We start from the raw sequence: 17687 nt of genomic DNA on the forward strand, positions 1-17687 counted from the left end.
AAACGAACAATCAATCCATATTCACACGTCAGAGTCAGCTGAATCAAAACATCGTCGTTGTGCGAGGATATTTGGGTACCGCCTCTGTTGCTCTGCCTACAGACTGCCACTCCTCGACAAACTCCTCGAAGCGACATGGCTGTCATCGCCGTCCACGACCTCTTCCTCCTCCTCCTCAACACGGGGCAAAGCGACATTAAACAGTCCTTCGGCCCATTCAGCAAATGTATCGAGATCCCACACTGCATTCTCTGGACTTTTTCCCTTGCGGGAGATGGGCGTCACCCCTCCCATCCCCGCCGCACCACCGTTGACCTTCCCGTTCCGCGTGCCAGCTTTCCCGGCCGATTGGGACGTAATATATGCGTCGAAGAACGTTTCGTAAATCTGCACGACCTGGTCCTCCACCGCGGCGACCAGCGTCTCTCTCGTTCGATGATCGTCGAGATATTGCTCCAACTTGGCCCTCAAAATGGGAATCTCTTTCTCGATCCTCGTCCGGGTCTTCTCCACTGCTTCAGCCAACATGCTTTCCCGGTCGCCCCTTTTACTAGACCCCGTTTTCTCCAAGTCCTTGGGAAGATCTTTGCACATGTCTGCGGCGAAACCTGCTGTGAACTCATTGATCGCCGTCCTCAACTGGCCGTCCATTTCTACTTTTGCATCAAGCATGTTTTCCACCACCCGAGGCAGCAACCGGCCGGAGCTAAACAGTTTTATCCAACTCGCCGGGTTGAAGAGCCCGCCTCGTTCGCGGAGTTCCCAAAACGTGGACGCCACGCCCGAAAAGTCAAAGCTCACGTCGGGGGTGACGTATTCGATGTCAAACGCCACTATCTGCGATTTCAAAAGTAACAGGTGTTTGAGGAGAAAAAGTTGTCCATCGACCGGCGAGGATTTGGTGGATATCTGTTGGGATGCGGTCACGAGGGATAGGGTGGTCTGGTGCACGATTTGGTGCGCCAGGTCGTCAAACACCGACGAGTTTACCAGGCGGTAGATGCGGGACAACAGGCGCAGGGATCTCGAAAGGGTAGGGTAGCAGTGCTTCAGGGCGGACCGGCGCGACGAGGCGAGTGTCCAGCTGAAGGAGCCCTCTTCGCCCGAGTCGTCGTCTAGGTCGTCGGTGGCGGGGGTTTTGGGCAGGGATGTCAGAGCGTCGCGAGAAGAGCGGCGTCCCGACAGCGGTGCGGTGGCTGATATAGGCGGAGCAGAGGTGAGTCGCGGATAGTCCAGGTCTTCGGGTTTGGGTTTGAACATTTCGATTTCTTCGCGGAGGATGGCCAGCGCGCGGAAAACAAGGCGGGTTTGTGCGTCTTCCAGCGCCGGTTGGATGAGCGCAGAGAAATCGAGTTGATTCAGGTCGGCGGGCCCGTCTTCTTCCTCGTCGTGGAGGTAGCGTGTCTGGAGCAAAGTGACTAGCGAGCAGAGCTTAGAGAGCTTGTTCTCATGAATGATCCGCGGACGAAGATGATCGTATAGCGGTTCGCAAATCGACTCGAGGAAATCGTAGAGCCCACGATAGCCGTGGAACCACTCTGACCACAGTTCGAACTCGTCGAGACAGATGCCCCGGATATAGCCAATACTGGCCCTTGCAAACTGGACCAGGTCCTTAGAACCGGGCAATTGAGCCGTCTCCGTCAGGCGTTTTTGCACGATGGGCAGAATCAATCTGCCTCGACAAGCAGCGAAGCTGGAGTGCAACTCGTTCATCAGGCTCTGGTATTCCCCTTCTGTGCCTGGCTCTGCGTCCGCTGGCGGATTCGCTCGCTTCTGGATCTCCAGGCCGAGTTCCTTCATCTCCGCCGCCCCCACGCGGAATTTCGCATATAGGAGTGCGGACATGGTTGTGTCATTGAGCTGCTTCGCTGCAATGCGGCCGGCAACTTCGGTGGTAGTCTCCCGCACCGCCGCCATGAATGTATTCCGCACCAGCGTCAATGCTCGGGTGAGGAGGAGCCTGTAGCGTGACCTGTAGGTTTCCGCTTCCTTATGGGATGGGTGTGTCTGCATGTAATCTATGCATTCGTCCAGGGTGACCAACATGTCGGAAAAGTCCTTGCTACCGACAAAATTACCTGCCTGCGGCGCATTGAGGCGACGGGTGATTCGTTCGAGCGGCTCATAGTAACGCAGATTCTCGGCGATTCCTTGTGCGACGACCTCGCTCTTGCGCTGTTCTTCTAGAATGGAAACCGACTGGGCCTGGAAGGACTTTGTTTGGGCACTGACAGACTTGAAGGATGCGGAGATGGAGGAAAGTTCGTCAAGTGTGGCGGCGGTGGATGCGAGGAGGGTATCGAGGTGAGAGCGGGCGGCGTCGAGTTGATCAAGATACTGCCTGTCCTGATGTTCAGTGAGGATAACTTAGTCTAGTGATAATGCCACAGCGCACTGGTATTCATCGAGACCGGCGTCCAATAGGACATCATCTATGTCTCCGGATAGCTTGAACACATCGAGTTCTGTTTCTGCACTTTCGAGTTGTGCTAGAGTGGCATCTTGCTCGTTGTCTGGGTTTTCTCTTGCCTCCGAGGCCATGGCCATGAACTAGCCTGCAACGACGTCGTGGCTGCTTAGATGTGTCTCATAAGACTCGCCATGAAGGCATAATGCCGGCCTTCTCATGGCCTGTGGATCATGGAATACAAAGCGAACAGCCTTTGAGGTGAGGGCGGAGAATGCAAGCACAAGGCTGAACCGGATCCACCAATATTATTGCTTGGGGTCTGACGAGGCTGTCGCTCCATTCAATGACGCAAACGATTTCCGAATACGTGCCTGCGGTCTGTTTAATATTACTAGGTGGGTTGACTCTCTACTTATCCATGTTGACGACAAACTGCTGTTCGAATATGTGAGCCGAGCCCTACCGCCGTCACGCCATGTCTTCAAGGAGTTTGCCCGCTTCCGCTGTCCGCACCTTTGCTCGTTCGCGACGAGTGCCTCTCTCGCAACTCAGATCTCGGGTGTCGTTCTCGAAGGCAAGACGCATTTCCCACAAGGCCTCAGACTATGCTGCTACTCACCAGGCATGGAAGAGACAGTCCGCCGTCATAATTGCTGCAGCAGCCACCGTTGCTTTAGTCTACACAACCACCCAGTTTCGCGCCGTCCAAGCAGAAGCTCCTCCCTCAGATGCCCAAGAGATCGTAATCGAAAAATCTAAGAAGAGAAAGGGTGCTTCAAAAGAAGAGAACAGGGATCTCATCAGCTCTCAGCATCTTCAAGTCAAGAAGAGCTGGGAGAATCCTGGGGTATATGCTTGGGGATCAAATACCGGCCGGGTTGTGGCCCCAGGGTCAGATGAGGCATATGTCAAGACGCCGCGACGATTGAGCTGGTTTGATGATATCCTGCTCCGAGATCTTAAGATTGACAGGGATTTTGGTGCAGCAGTCCTGGAGAATGGAGACTTGGTGCAATGGGGCAATGCATATTCGGAAGACGTAAGGCAGCCGACGGCCACTCTGACGGGCAAGAATTTGACGTCCATTGCAATATCGAAAGATCGCATTATCGGTCTGGACAAAAACGGAACCGTATATTCGATCCCAGTCTCCAAGGCGGATCAGGAAAGCGGGCACAAACAGAGCGATAGTTCTTGGATTCCTTTCTGGAATTCGAAGTCGTCAATCAGCTACAGAAAGCTTGAACCTCGGAATTTGGGAGTGGGAGAACGAGTCATCGCCATCAGCGGCGGCCTTGAACACGTCCTCCTACTCACAAACTCGGGACGGGTCTTCTCTGCCGCTTCGGGAACGGAGGACTTCCCTAGTCGTGGACAACTGGGCGTTCCGGGAGTGACATGGCTCACTCGTCCTGAAGGCCGATATGACATGTGCCACGAACTAACGACTCTGAAGGGCTTCGAGATAACTAAGCTTGCCTCTGGAGACCACCACTCCCTTGTGCTCGACAAAGAAGGCCGTGTCTTTGCTTTCGGTGACAACTCCTCGGGCCAACTTGGCTTCGACTTCAACCCGGAAGCCGCCATCGTCGACACGCCTTCTCTCCTGCCTACCACTCGTCTCTATCAAGGCACCAATCAATCCTCCAAAGTCACGTCCATTGCTGCTGGCGGCTCAAACAGTTTTTTTACAATCGACGCGACCCGCATCGCTGGCCAGGATGAAGATCCCAACTCAATCTCAACCTTGGGGAAAGTCACGGCCGATACATGGGCTTGCGGACTGGGCATTAGGGGGACCCTAGGAAACGGAAAATGGACACATATCCAAGGCACCCCTACACGTATTCCATCCTTGTCGGGCCTCTTCGAGTACGACGAAAAGACCCAAAAAGTGGTGCCGATTCGAATGTCCCAGATCTCGGTCGGTAGCACTCACGCCTCCGCTGTGCTCAAAAACGTGACCTATCTGGATGCCTCGGAAAGGTCCTCGGAAGACGACACAAACTGGGGGTCTGATGTTCTCTGGTGGGGAGGAAACGAATTCTACCAGCTGGGTACGGGCAAGAGGAACAACGTGCCAATTCCCATGTACATACGGCCATTGGATATGGCTAGTGAAGTTGAGATGGGGAGAAAGGAGGAGCATAGACTGCATTTGACACCAATGCACGATGTACGGTTGAAGGGGAGCGGGAGGAAAGTAAGAATTGAGCAGCGCGTGGTGTGCGGGAGGAACGTTACGGCTGTGTACTCGGCTGTTTGACTTGGGTACGCTTGACGATCTACTTGAATTGGATCGGGGGTCTTTCAAAACGTTGTTGCTGCGATTCCATCTCGAGACGCTTCACCCTCGTTGTAAGTCTCGTCTGCCGATCGAGTCGACATCAACATCTCGAGTGTGGTCGCATGGAAGTTATCCTTCATGGCGATGTCTAATGAGCAAACTTCGAAACGATCGATCTTGTGTACTTCTCCTTCGAGATACAGAATGGAGCTTGGGACCGCACAGGACTCTGTGTTTGAGGGACGTTGGGACTTTCAACAGAGAAGTCTCATGGCGGAAAGAATAAAATGGCCGCTTGAGGTTGTCTTCGTCTCACAGAACCGCCTGGTGCACATGGAACGGTGTCGGGCAATGTAGTTAGTCAACGACTAGCTGCTTCGTCAGACGAGGACGGTGGGTAGTAATCCCCCCGCCCATTCAGCCGGCTTGAAAGGATTTGAGGTCAATGTAATTCATTTCAGCGATTAGCCACGCCTCTGTTTTAATATGCAACCACCAGGGCAAGCATATGCCGATACCAACCTCGCGGGGACAATGGTGTCTGTGGCTCCTTTAGAAGCAATGTCCTCAATTCAATCGTGCTCTTCGTTTCATCTAATATGCAATGCATGTTCGCTCATCTTCACATGAAAAACCGCCCAGTCGAAACACCGAACGCCTTACTGTCGGATCCGAAACCCAGTGCCGCGTTGCTGTCTGGGCTGCTCTAATGAACCATGACTTCTGGCTTGGTCTCTGTTCCTTTCTTCTCGCCGTTCAACTGTGCGGGAGCGGTGTTTGGAGCAGCAGTGGGCTTCTCATCGCCCTCTGCCATCTCTGTATCCTCGCCTTCTGCGCCCTCCTCATCGTCTTCCTCGTCTTCACTCTCACTGCTCTCCTCCTCAAGATCCTCACTTTCAGCATCGCTGGCCTCCTCATCCTCGTCTTTGACTTTAGCGGTGTCTGTCATTTCCTGATCTCCATTTGTCGAGTCTTCTCGCGCCATCTTGGCTTCGGTCTCTTCCAATTCTTTCTCTAGAGCTGCCTGCATCTCCGCTTCTTCTGCGCCATACGCTGTTCCATCATCATCGAGCGTGTCGGCTTCAGGTTGGTCAGGTGGATATTCGGCTGGGGCCGATTCTTCGGAATCCCTATCGGCAGATTTGCATCAGCCACAAATCCGCCACCATTAAACAGATGGGCTACTTACCACTTGATGGCAAACCTGGTCACTCTAGGTTTCTCAGCGAGCACGTTGCGGCGAATCTTTTCAATGACCGGCTTGGCAGGCGGATCGGCACTCAATATCTCGTCATCGTACTCGTTATACACATAGTAACCAACGCGCACGAACTCTCGTCCATCATAGGAGCAGGTGAGGAGGATCACCGTCACACCGAGAATTTCGGAGGGCGGCAACCGAGATAGGTTGGGAGGATCGGCTTCGAAGATGAATTTGTTGACACCAATTGGAATGGGGCCCACGAGAAGAGAGTCGAGCTCTTGATCGTGCTCCGCAGACGTTGCGGAGCCCACGTAGGTAAGTTTCCATTCTAGATCTATGAGACGCTCGTCAGCCGATCTGCGGTAAAGATGATAAGACTGCCACCATATGTTCACCTTCGCGCAGTTGCTCAAGGCATTCAAACGTGATTTCAAACTCATAGGGCGCTGTGAATGGCGCGGGGTTGTTCAGGACCTTGACGCCCAACAAAGAGACCACCGACATGGCTACGACAGGTGCCACTAAAGCAGTTGATTGCGCACACGTCGTGGCCCTCGCGACAAATGTAGGTTAAATGATCTTCTGGAAGAGTGAAGGTATCGCGATTGTTGGATACGACTGTTGCCGAGTGTTTGTAAGAAAATCGCGAGGGGGCGATGTTGTCGCGTGAAAAGTCGCGTCGTCGCCTTTCCATTCCCGCAGATTGCTAGCACTCTAACAAGTATGTTGAGGCAAGTTAGCCGAAGAATATTGTCGGTGGAGGTAAGTTAGCCGAAGCTTTCTTTGAGCGTGGAGTATTTTCAAATGACGACTTCCAACAGCAGGGCATGCGCCAGTCATCGTCCGCTGCCATTGCTTGAACTGAACTGAACTTAACTTCATCAAAGACAATATCCTGTGACTTCGTGACAATCTCTCCACAGTTATTTCTGGCGGCAACGACTATGACGCTCAATTTCAAGACAGTCTCTTAGTTGCTGTTGCGGTTGCGGCAAAAGGTCAGTCAGTCTGTTCTTCGCGTGTCCCAGCCCACGTAGACGAACAGACGAACACTGACACCACCCAGAAACTTTCCATTTCTCCTCACTCCCTTCTACCAGTCACAGAGAGTAGGCAGGTCGGTATGGCGAATCCAGGTCCAGGTTCGGAGCTGCCGTCTCCATCTTCAGGGTCGGCGGCGCAGTCATCTTACTTCAACGGTACTGCGACTGCCCTCGATCCTCCGAGCGCCAGTGCCGCGCAGTTGTCGCATCCATTTCCTTCCTCAGAGCATAATCCTGTCAATAATCAACATGACCAAATACCATCTCCGACTCAGTCAAATCTTCATCCTCTTCCAACAAAACCAGTCAGCCAGCTTTCTTCCCAAGCCGCTACCCCAGCCTTGACTCAGTCTTCTACGCCCGCTCCTGCGCAATCCAAACCCCGCATAGTGGGTGGATTTGAAGTTGATGATGATCCTGAAGATGAGGAAGGGACACAAGACGGAAAGGATGAGGTTGATGTCTACGATCCATCCGTGGGGCTAGACTTCGATGTCTCAACACCTGCTCCTACCCTTGCAAATCAAAACTCCAGTTCCCTTAATAGAGCTTCCCAGTCACCAGAACAAGAAAATGGAATCACTCCTGTTCCTGTCCAGGCCACTGGTAGTCCTGCTGACGCTGACCTTTCTTCTTCCACTACTCTTCCTTCTGGTGCCAGCGCTGATGTGCGTGCTGCCACTGCCACACCTTCTCACACTGCTCCTGATCTTCCGACTCAAACTTCTCCACCTCGCTCGCATGTGAATGCCTCTGTTACTCCAGGCTTACCCAAGTCTCGACTAGCTCATGATGTGGTTGGTATTCTGGAAGATCGCATCAAGGATGACCCCCGTGGTGACATTGATGCATATCTTGAACTAATCGACGAACTGAAGAGTCGAAACAAGCAAGAAGATGTCCGTCGGGTGTACGAGCAATATCTCAAAGTCTTTCCTCTAGCCGTACGTGCTTGTCCTCTGTCGTATCTGTTACAGTGAACTAATAGATCACAGGCCGAACAGTGGTGTGCGTACGTGAAATGGGAAGAGGAGCACGACCGAATGCGGGCGATGGAAACCCTCTTCAATCGGTCTTTGCTGGATGTGCTTGATGTCCAACTCTGGTCTCTGTACATCAACTATATCCGCCGGCGGAACAGCATGCAGACCGGCGATATTACTCGCTCGTACACCATCATTAACGATTCTTTCACCTTCGCTCTCAAGACAATCGGAATGGACAAGGACTCGGGCCAATTATGGCAAGATTACATTAACTTCCTCAAGTCCGGTCCGGGAATTGTTGGAGGCAGTGGTTGGCAAGATGGGGCAAAAGTCGACGCCTTGCGGGAGGCATACCAGAAAGCAATTGCTGTTCCTACTGCAGCAACCATGCCGCTGTGGAAAGAATACGATACCTTCGAGACAGGGCTGAACAAGATTAACGTGCGTTACAGACTGCAGCACATGGATTAGGATATTGTGCTGATAGCTTTCCAGGGTCGGAAATACCTTCAAGAGAAGTCCCCCGTATACATGACTGCCCGAACGGCATATACCCAGCTGCAGAACTTGACAAAAGGTCTAAACCGGACCTCTAGGCCGCAACTGCCACCGGCGCCTGGCTTCGAGGGTCATGCCGAGTATATGCAGCAAGTCGCTCTGTGGAAGCAGTGGATCGAATGGGAGAAAGAGGATAACCTTGTTCTCAAAGATGAAGACCTTGCTTTGTACAAGAATCGGATCTTGTTTACATACAAACAGGCTCTCATGGCCTTGGAATTCTGGCCGGAGATGTGGTATGATGCGGTTGAATTCTGTTTCAGCAACGGCCTGGACACCGATGGCACCAAGCTTCTCAACCAAGGCATCGCAGCTAATCCCGAGTCGCCCCTGCTGGCCTTCAAACTGGCAGACCGCATCGAGGCGTCGACCCAGAACGACGAAAGCGCGGATCCTGGTGCCAAAGAACGGATGAAGAAAATTCGGGAGCCGTATGACAAACTTCTGGACGCACTCTATGACCTAATCAAGAAAGTGTCTATCCGCGAGAAACAAGACATTCAGAAGGTCGAACTCACTGCTATGGGCAATGGAGAAGATGGCGTGGGGGATGACGACATCAACGCCTCGAACGTGGCGGCGAAGAAAGCCGTCATCGACAGCCAGATCGAGACGATCAAGAAGAGCGCTCAAGCACAGACGGATGTCCTCAGTCGAATGGTGTCGCATGTTTGGATTGCGCTCATGCGAGCAACCCGACGAGTGCAGGGGAAAGGACTGCCTACGGAACGAGGTCCCAGCGGCTTCCGTGCTGTCTTTGGCGAGGCGCGGAAGCGAGGCAAGCTCACAAGCGACTTTTACGTCGAATCTGCGCGGATTGAGTGGCAGTGCTATCGAGATCCAACCGGTACGAAGATCCTGGACCGCGGAATGAAGCTGTTCCCCGAAGACGACTACCTCCCGCTCCAGTACGTCAAGCACCTCTTTGACATCAACGACGTTACAAACGCACGGGCGGTTTTCGAAACCACGGTCAAGAGACTCCTCGCTCACGATGACGCCAAACATACAGCAAAGGCCCAACCGTTGTTCGCATTTCTGCACGATTACGAATCCAAGTACGGTGAACTAGCTCAGGTCCAGTCTCTAGAAGAGCGGATGAAGAAGCATTTCCCTGAGGATCCTATTCTCAAACTCTTCTCCAGCCGATATAGCACACCCACCTTCGACACCATGAACATCTATCCCGTCATCTCGCCACACCAAATCAAACCTCTGCGAAATACAGTGATACCCTCTGTAGAGGCACCAGAAGTCGTCAACTCGCCCATCCAGAAGGTGATTGATGCGATTACAACCCACTCACCGAAGCGACCGTTCCCAGATGATTTCGAAGATGTTCAGCCCCGTAAACTGGCGCGTGGCGAGTCGCCTTTGAAAGGGGCCGCGGGCCGCCGCATGGGTCAGCAACAGCAGCAGCAGCAGCAGCAGCAGCAGCAGCAACAGCAACAGCAGCAGCGCCAGGCCATGCCAGCCGCTGGGATGCCGCAGTTCCAAGCTCCGCCGCCCTTGCCCCCAATGGTTGCTTACCTTCTGAGCATCCTCCCCAACGCGTCGACGTATGTTGACACCAGATTTGACGCAGTGAAAATCATGGAGCTCATTCGAGATGTTCGCCTACCTCCACCGACAGCGGTTCCAGGCCAGCACAGCCAGACTCCGGCCCCAGCACCTCAGGCAGGCTGGCCACCGTACCCACCGCATCCACCAGTGCCGATGCCGCCACAAGGCTTCGCGCCGCCGGCCAGCGTTACACAAGGGCCATATGGAGGGGGTAAGTGGCTGTTCTGACACCCCAGCTCACGGAATCACGTCACTGACATGGCTACCAGCACCGTTTCGATACGCTTAGGACATGGCCAGGGCATTGAAGGGCGACGAAGAGGTTGGGTTTGGCTGGGTTGGGTTGGGAGGCAGAGCACGATGTAAAACCGTTACCTGATTTTGAGCATTTTAGCAAGTTGGGAGTCCGGATCAGGCGAGATAGCAAGTAATAGCCAGGCTATCACCGAGTCTCAGGAAGGCTACATTGGCATCTTGCAGGATGGAAAAGTTAGCCGCGTCAGCCAGGATTGAGATTTGCGAGAAACAAATAACATGTTGATTGCTTTCTGCATACTGCATGGTCTTGCAGCTGGTGTCTGCGTCATCTCGCTCGCCTCTGTGTACCCAGTAGGTGTAGAGAAGATCCTTTCAGCGGGTTCGCGGGCTCGCGGGGTGCTTCCGGCGTTGGCTGATCCCTGTTTCATCCCACCGACTCCATTGGCACTGGGCATTGGAACTACTGCTGCTAGGTCGGATGTAGTATGGTCGATATATTAATACACCTAGCATTGAAGGTGACCTGGAGGTGACCAACTGTTCAGGCGCCTGCCGGACCTAGTGAGCCTTCTGTCAACCTCACCCACAGAGCTCAACATGAGGCTGGCTCTGAGAGAAGACTGAAAGCTGACTTGGGCCTCAACAATCGTCTCTATCCTTCACTCCTTGTGATATCGCGGCTTTGGCAGGTCACAAGTGACGGGCGACGCAGCATGTGATCCAGCCTCATCGGCAGGTCATTGCTACAAATATCTTCCTCCTCATCGCCGTCTACCACTTTGCTTCTCTCTCTCTCTCTCTCTCTCCATCCTCACCACCTTTGTTCGTTCTCTTCTTCCTTTTCTTCCTTCTCCTCACTCATTGTCACTGTCCGTCATCGATTTCATCATCATTGTCTTGATCGCCTCGGGTGATAGCCAACTTCTCCTCCAGAGTTGTCTCTCGCGAGGCAGCCTCACTGTATCTCACCAAACCATCAACAACATCTTCCACTCAGTTGAGTTCAACCGACTTGTCAGTCACCCAGGGTGAGTAGTTGCTGACGATGCTTTCGTCGCTCGCCCTTGCTTGCAACAATCTGCCCTCATTCTCAATCCGCCATGCTCTTTCAGACCTGAGTTGCACTTCCCTCACTTCTCTCTTCTCTGCCTCACCTACAAAACAAACAAACCAACAAACAACACAATCCAAACTCCTTCTGCGCACAACCACAAACCTCTGTTCCATATATTGCTGGCTCATCTCGTCTCATCATCTTTTCTGCAGAACCCCCAACACTTAGCTCATCATCCTCACATTGCAACATCTCTCGTTGTTGTCAGCCACCCCGATTTTCCGGTCACGTTCGAGACTCGTTCTCTCCTCTATAAGCTCTCACACTGACTCCTTGACCAACAGCCTCCGGTTCCTCGAGACAACATGTCTGGGTCAGCGCGTAAGCGAGGCGCTGGCCGTGCGACTAGGGGTCAACAGCCGGCCGAAACCTCTTCTCGTCGTGGCGATCGACTCCAAGTCCCAGGCGGTGGCTTTGATGGGCCTGCTTCTCGAGGAAGTGCCTCTCAGTCTGGTCCTGCTTCTGCAGGGCGTGGTGCGGCTTCCACTGCTCCATCTGCTGCGTCTGGTGCTGGTAGTCCCAGTGTCCCGCAAGGAGGCTTCAAACCTCAAACTCAACCTCCCAGCAGCCGTCGCAGTAGCCAGTCTGGCGGTCCACCACCCTCATCGCAAACCCAGGCGAACGCACCTCGAGGTGATCCGGCACGGGAGAGACCTGCGAGATATACGGACCAGATGCGCAATATCGATCTTCCACCGTCCTTCTACAACATCGATCAGTTGGTGAGTTATTTTCCTTGTTTTGTGCACTGCACCGTCGTTGTCCTTGCTTCTTACACTGCACTATCTCTGCTCCTTCAATATGACACATGTCTTCCCTTTCCCCTCGACTTCCAAAGGTTCCCCCGTCCAGGTCTTCTGCAACATCTCGCTTCTTCCCTCTTGCGCACCGCCTGTCGACATCCATGCTCAATCTTCAACGCGGATATCTTCAATGCCCCTTCAAAGCCTGCGGTGCCTATTCTCCAGAATTACGTCCCCATTGTTTCGGATAGTCACCCCTCGTCGTACCACCAGTTCCTGTACACGACATGGACCGTGCGGTTCTCATGTCCCAGATTATTTATACCCCTTCCTCCCTCGCTCTGTGTCTTTCTCTTCCCACAGACCTATTCTCCAATTCCATGCAAAATGCAAGCTTCCAGAGGGCCCGGATCTGAGTCCGGTTACAACTCCCCGCCTGCTTCCCCATCTCTCCAACAAGGCGCATCTCCTATCCATCCAGAATCTTTTCCTCCCCCCGATTCCAGGCATCGCCCAGAAACCATCCAGCGTTATTATACCCGCAATGCCACTAATCCTGAGCAGTACAATCTTCCCACCCAGTACACCCAGCGTCCCGGGTACAACCAGACCGGCAGATCGGTCAACGTCAACGTCAACGCGTTCCGAGTCATACAGTATCCTTCTGTCAAGGTCTTCCAGTATGATGTTGTCATCGGCAGTGGAGTAGAGAAGCGGGGTCTCAACCGCAAGGTCTGGAACTCTCAAGTTCGCAAGACCGCCACAGGTCCGCCCATCATCTACGATGGCGTTCGTCTTGCATGGTCCCTGAAGGACTACAACGAGATTCGCCTCATGGTTGACCTCGATCAGGAAGAAGGTCGTCCTCCTTCTCAAGATGGCAAGAATACTTTCCGTCTTCACATCAAGAGAACCCGAATGCTTGACATCAGCCTCATTCAGCAGTTCCTAGAAGGTCGTGTGCAGCTCGATGAGAAAGTCGCAGAAGCGATTACATTCATGGACCATCTTCTCCGGGAAACGCCGTCGTCCTCCCCGCAGTTTGTCTCCGTGAAGCGAAGCCTCTTTAGACGTCAAGGTCAGCGTGCTGATCTGGGCGGTGGCATCGAGGTTTGGCGTGGCGTTTATCAGTCCATTCGTCTTGCGGAAGGCAAGAAGTTGGTCGTCAACTTGGACGTCGCAAACACCTGTTTCTGGAGACCAACCTCTTTGACTTCAACCATCGTCACCAAATATCCAGAAGTCAGGGACATCAATGATGTTATCGAGAAAATGGAACCGGAGCAAACCAACGGTCATCGAACCAGCAGCTTTTTTCACAGAAATGTAGAGGCTGCTTTCAAGGGCGTTACGGTCAAGGCTGTGTACAAGGGCAATCCATTCCCCAATAAAGAGTGGAAAATCCATCGATTTGATGAAAACAATGCCAACGAAGAGATGATCGAATGGAAGGATCCAACTACTAAGAAACTTACCGGTGAGAGGGTCTCTGTATACCAGTACTTCAGACGCAAATACAACATCACCCTGCAATATCCCCGACTACGATTGGTTCAGATGACCAAGAAGGGTGTCAAGTATCCTCTGGAATTCCTCAACATTGTCGAGGGCCAGCGATACGGCGCAAAGCTGAGCGAGATCCAGACCGCCAACATGATCAGGTTCGCCGTCTCTCCTCCAAACGTCCGACTCCAAGCCATCAATGAGGGCAAAGGCTGGTTGAACTGGGACGGTGACCCATTTTTGACAAACTACGGACTTCGCATCAGCCAGACGCCGATCAAGAGCACTGCGCGCATTCTCCCAGCGCCTGGGATCCAATTCGGCAACAAGCTTGACCAACCTGGTACGCGAGGTCGTTGGGACCTCAAGGGGAAGACTTTCTTCACCCGTAACCCTCAGATACTTGAGTCTTGGGGAGTCGGCGTCTTCACCGGTCGTTTCAAGCCTGATCGAGCTGTGATTGATCAGTTTGTCCTTGATTTCGCCCGCGCTTATCGTGGCCACGGCGGCCAGGTTGCAAGCAACCCGCCTTTTGTCACCGTGCTCAATCAGGATGTCGGCGCCGCCGTTGCCGCACTACACCAATCAACCGGCAATCATCACCAACGTCGACCACAGCTCCTGATCTTCTTGGTCCAAGACCGAAATGCCTTCCACTATCTTCGAATCAAGAAGTCCTGCGACTGTCGCTTCGGTGTCGTTTCGCAAGTCATGCAGATTCAACAAGTCCTGAAGGGTAACCCTCAGTACTACTCCAATGTCTTGATGAAGGTCAACGCCAAACTAGGCGGTACAACATCTCAAGCTGTGCCCCACAAAGACAGCGGTTTCAAACGGTTCTCTGTCCCGACAATGATCATCGGTGCTGACGTCTCGCATGCTTCACCCGGCAGTCAGCAGGCCTCGATGGCGGCTATAACCGTTTCATTCGATCGATTTGGTGGCCGTTACGTCGCTGCTTGTCAAACCAACGGCCGTAAAATGGAAATGATCTCAGAGGCCAACTGGCGTGATATCTTGAGACCTCTTGTGACCGAGTGGATGTCGCAGGTTGGCGGCGGCCGACCTCCTCAGCAAGTCTACTACATACGCGACGGAGTCTCTCAGGATCAGTTCGCCCATGTGCTCAACCGGGAAGTGCCTCATATCAGACAGGTGCTCGAGGCCTGCATCGATGGCAAGAAGTTCGAAGGCAAGCTTACGACCATCATCGCAAGCAAGCGCCACCATGTCCGTTGCTTCCCCGACAGAGAAGGTGCGGACAACAAAGGCAACCCTCTGCCGGGCACGCTGGTCGAGAGAGACGTTACTACACCTACCGAATTTGATTTCTATCTCTACTCACACATCGCGTTGCAAGGAACTTCCCGTCCGGTGCACTACAGTGTCATCCTTGACGAGGCCAAACACCGTCCGGAGCAGATCCAAAACATGATCTACGAGCATTGCTACCAATACATGCGCTCGACGACTTCCGTGTCGCTTCATCCGGCGGTCTACTACGCTCATCTGGCCTCCAACCGTGCAAAGGCTCACGAAGATGTCCCTGCCACTGCCGGTCCCCAAGGCGGTGCTGGGTTCAAGCAGAAGGATCCAGACAAAAGCAAAAGCTCTGAGCCTTCCGAGTCCGAGATCAAATCACTCATGCCCCTTTTCAACGTCCAAGGCATCGTCTTCTCCATGTGGTACATCTAAGCTCCTTCTCATGGCTACCATTCATGGCTACCATGGCAAGCATCCGCTGACCCCGGCCCGTGACCGAATTCAACGTCACCGATGCGACGAGGAGTCCGGGTCTAGATGCATGCATCCACATCCCATTCTCTTGTTCGAGTACGATCCACCTGTCTATGCAGTCAAAAGTCAAATCTTCCAAATCGTGCTTGGGCGCTTTCAAAGCAGTTGAAGCCTCTGCTTCGGAACAAAAGGCGAAGCCCTAAGTCTCAACGGGCCTTTTTCTTACTCAGCATTTGTTTTATGGGGAAAAATGGAAATTGACCAAAAAAAAAGTACAGTCGAACAGGCATTCTCGTCCATGCCTCATATGAGGGTGCGCTTGGGTCTGCCGGCGATTGTCAACCATTCTACAGCTTTGGACCTTGTCCGTCAGCTGGCTGCGTGGTATCTCTTAGTCTAGCTTGCACAATCCAAATTCATTCAATGAAACCTTTCTGTTCCATTCGCCCTAGTGCCACTTGGACCGAGTTTTCCTTTCTGCTCTCCGTGCTTCGAAAACCTAGAGGCACTCCGTCTCCTTGATTGCCTTGATTAACAATCCTTCCTATTTCACTTCTCCCAGGCGCCAAGCAAAATGGTACTGCTGCTGACCCTGCTATGCATTGCCTCCCATCTTCCATCTCAGGGCGACGAAAGACTCTGTGCGCCGCCCTTCTACAACTGCGTGAGTTCAAACTTGCAACTACAGAGTCGCTGATCTTGCAGGTAGGCTTCCCTTCCCTGTAATCTCTTCCCGGACTTGGCTCTCCGATGACCAATTCCAAGAGGGAACACCTACATGCGGCCATCGAGCGGAACCTTTAAGAGCACAAGTGTGAAGTGACGCTGACGGAGCCCTTGGACAGACGGACATAAAGTCTACAGACTTCCCTCGCAGTGCTCGGCAGAGCCTCAGATCTCCCGCTCCTCCATGTCCTCCTCCCTGACAACGACGCCCCAGCTGGTGTCTCGCGCTCCGCATGGATGGGATGGGATGGCTGCACAGCTTGTGGGCTTGCTGCCAGGTTTGCTCCCTCATTCTGACGGTCCACTACGTGTCGGTCCAGAAGCACGAGGTCAGTGGCCATCGCGTACAAGTACACACTTGTCGATGGGGGAGATTCCACGATGGATCATCATGTCAGACATTCTCCGGTTGCGCTACATTCTCCTCCCTGTCAAACGGCTGCCTCTTCTCTAGAAGCCGCTAGCTCCCGAATACTTCGTTGATGGGTCACGTATTTTATTCTAGCACATTAACGAGGTCAAGTGACGAGAGCGGAGTATATTGTAACAAGGCGAGGTGGCTGTGCTGTGATGGGCTGTGCTGGGCTGGTAGAGCGGTGGCAGGCAGAGATCTGTCAGGTCACATGTCAAACCTAAATGGGCTGGCAGAGAAGGGGGTGCGGAACAGTTTACAGTGCTGGCAGAGGTGCCATTCATTACAGTTAGAGCAGAGTATCATGAATTCCATGGCTTTTGACGCCGTCTACCTAATTCCTGAGTGTTTTCATCAGTCCTGTCCTATTCCTCGATGCTGCCGCTGTGCTAGGCGTTCGTTGCTCTAGCCGCTATCTCTCTGGGTGGTGTTGGTGGTGGTGTTGTTGTCAGTATCAACCAGAAACGCGTTCTCGATTCCCGATCTGCTGGACAGGCCTCTGTGCGTTGTCGCACGTGCACGCCGAACCCTGAAGTGCTCTGTTACAATATAATGGTTTACGACCAAAAGAGCAGGCGCTAGGTCGGCGCTAGGTCTAGACCTACTTGTAGGTCGAGAAAGAAAGGAGAGAAAGGATTCCTAAGAACCCATGGAAAAGGGGGCCATGCATGGAGAGTACCCAATTTCTTGTCCGCGAGCTCGGCAATCTGTGTCCGTGTGTCGAAATTCGTGTCTCCTCTTTTCCCTCCGGGCAAAGGCTGGCTAATATCTTGAGAAAATACCAGCTTTTGGTTCCACTGTTCCATAAGAGCCTAGCTGTCGAGCAGTTGTACCCTGGTCTTGCGAAAGTAGGGATTGTTGAGATGCCCAAGCCCTTGACTGGCCGTTGTGATCCCTTCTTTGGCGGTTACGTCTTCTTTTTGACTTTGATCCTTGCTTAGAACCGGCTGGCTTCTGAGGTGTGGGCATTCTTGCATCAATTCCTTCCCTGGCCTTATGCACGGCTTCTCGCCGTTGCTCTTCCATATATAACCTGTTACGCCGACCTCCCTCGATAAGACGCAATCGGCGGGCTTTATTGAAATTTGGATCAACCAAGAAATCTTCGGTTGGTCTGTCAAGGTCGTCCGACTCGAAGTC

At 53.0% G+C, this 17687-nt stretch overlaps 5 protein-coding genes across 5 annotated transcripts; 3 read left to right on the forward strand and 2 right to left on the reverse strand.

Annotated features, from left to right (window-relative positions):
• Nucleotides 1-96: 96 nt before the first annotated feature.
• On the reverse strand, nt 97-2544 carry A1O5_00167 (uncharacterized protein; the record flags this gene model as incomplete). The annotated part of the gene is made up of 2 exons (XM_007740787.1): nt 97-2344; nt 2399-2544. 2 exons carry the CDS (start codon nt 2542-2544, stop codon nt 97-99), a joined length of 2394 nt encoding a protein of 797 aa, XP_007738977.1.
• Nucleotides 2545-2888: 344 nt separating this feature from the next.
• A1O5_00168 (uncharacterized protein) lies at nt 2889-4679 on the forward strand (the record flags this gene model as incomplete). The annotated part of the gene is made up of 1 exon (XM_007740788.1): nt 2889-4679. The coding sequence occupies one exon, from the start codon at nt 2889-2891 to the stop codon at nt 4677-4679; it is 1791 nt and encodes a 596-aa protein (XP_007738978.1).
• Nucleotides 4680-5406: 727 nt separating this feature from the next.
• Nucleotides 5407-6408, reverse strand: A1O5_00169 (histone chaperone ASF1; the record flags this gene model as incomplete). The annotated part of the gene is made up of 3 exons (XM_007740789.1): nt 5407-5830; nt 5890-6238; nt 6300-6408. 3 exons carry the CDS (start codon nt 6406-6408, stop codon nt 5407-5409), a joined length of 882 nt encoding a protein of 293 aa, XP_007738979.1.
• Nucleotides 6409-7027: 619 nt separating this feature from the next.
• On the forward strand, nt 7028-10282 carry A1O5_00170 (uncharacterized protein; the record flags this gene model as incomplete). Its single annotated transcript, XM_007740790.1, has 3 exons — nt 7028-7891; nt 7943-8374; nt 8429-10282. 3 exons carry the CDS (start codon nt 7028-7030, stop codon nt 10280-10282), a joined length of 3150 nt encoding a protein of 1049 aa, XP_007738980.1.
• Nucleotides 10283-12556: 2274 nt separating this feature from the next.
• On the forward strand, nt 12557-15367 carry A1O5_00171 (uncharacterized protein; the record flags this gene model as incomplete). Its single annotated transcript, XM_007740791.1, has 1 exon — nt 12557-15367. The coding sequence occupies one exon, from the start codon at nt 12557-12559 to the stop codon at nt 15365-15367; it is 2811 nt and encodes a 936-aa protein (XP_007738981.1).
• Between the last annotated feature and the right edge of the window lie 2320 nt (nt 15368-17687).

This window comes from Cladophialophora psammophila (genome assembly GCF_000585535.1).
Source record: "Cladophialophora psammophila CBS 110553 chromosome Unknown aczJe-supercont1.1, whole genome shotgun sequence".
Classification (NCBI taxonomy): Eukaryota; Fungi; Ascomycota; class Eurotiomycetes; order Chaetothyriales; family Herpotrichiellaceae; genus Cladophialophora; species Cladophialophora psammophila.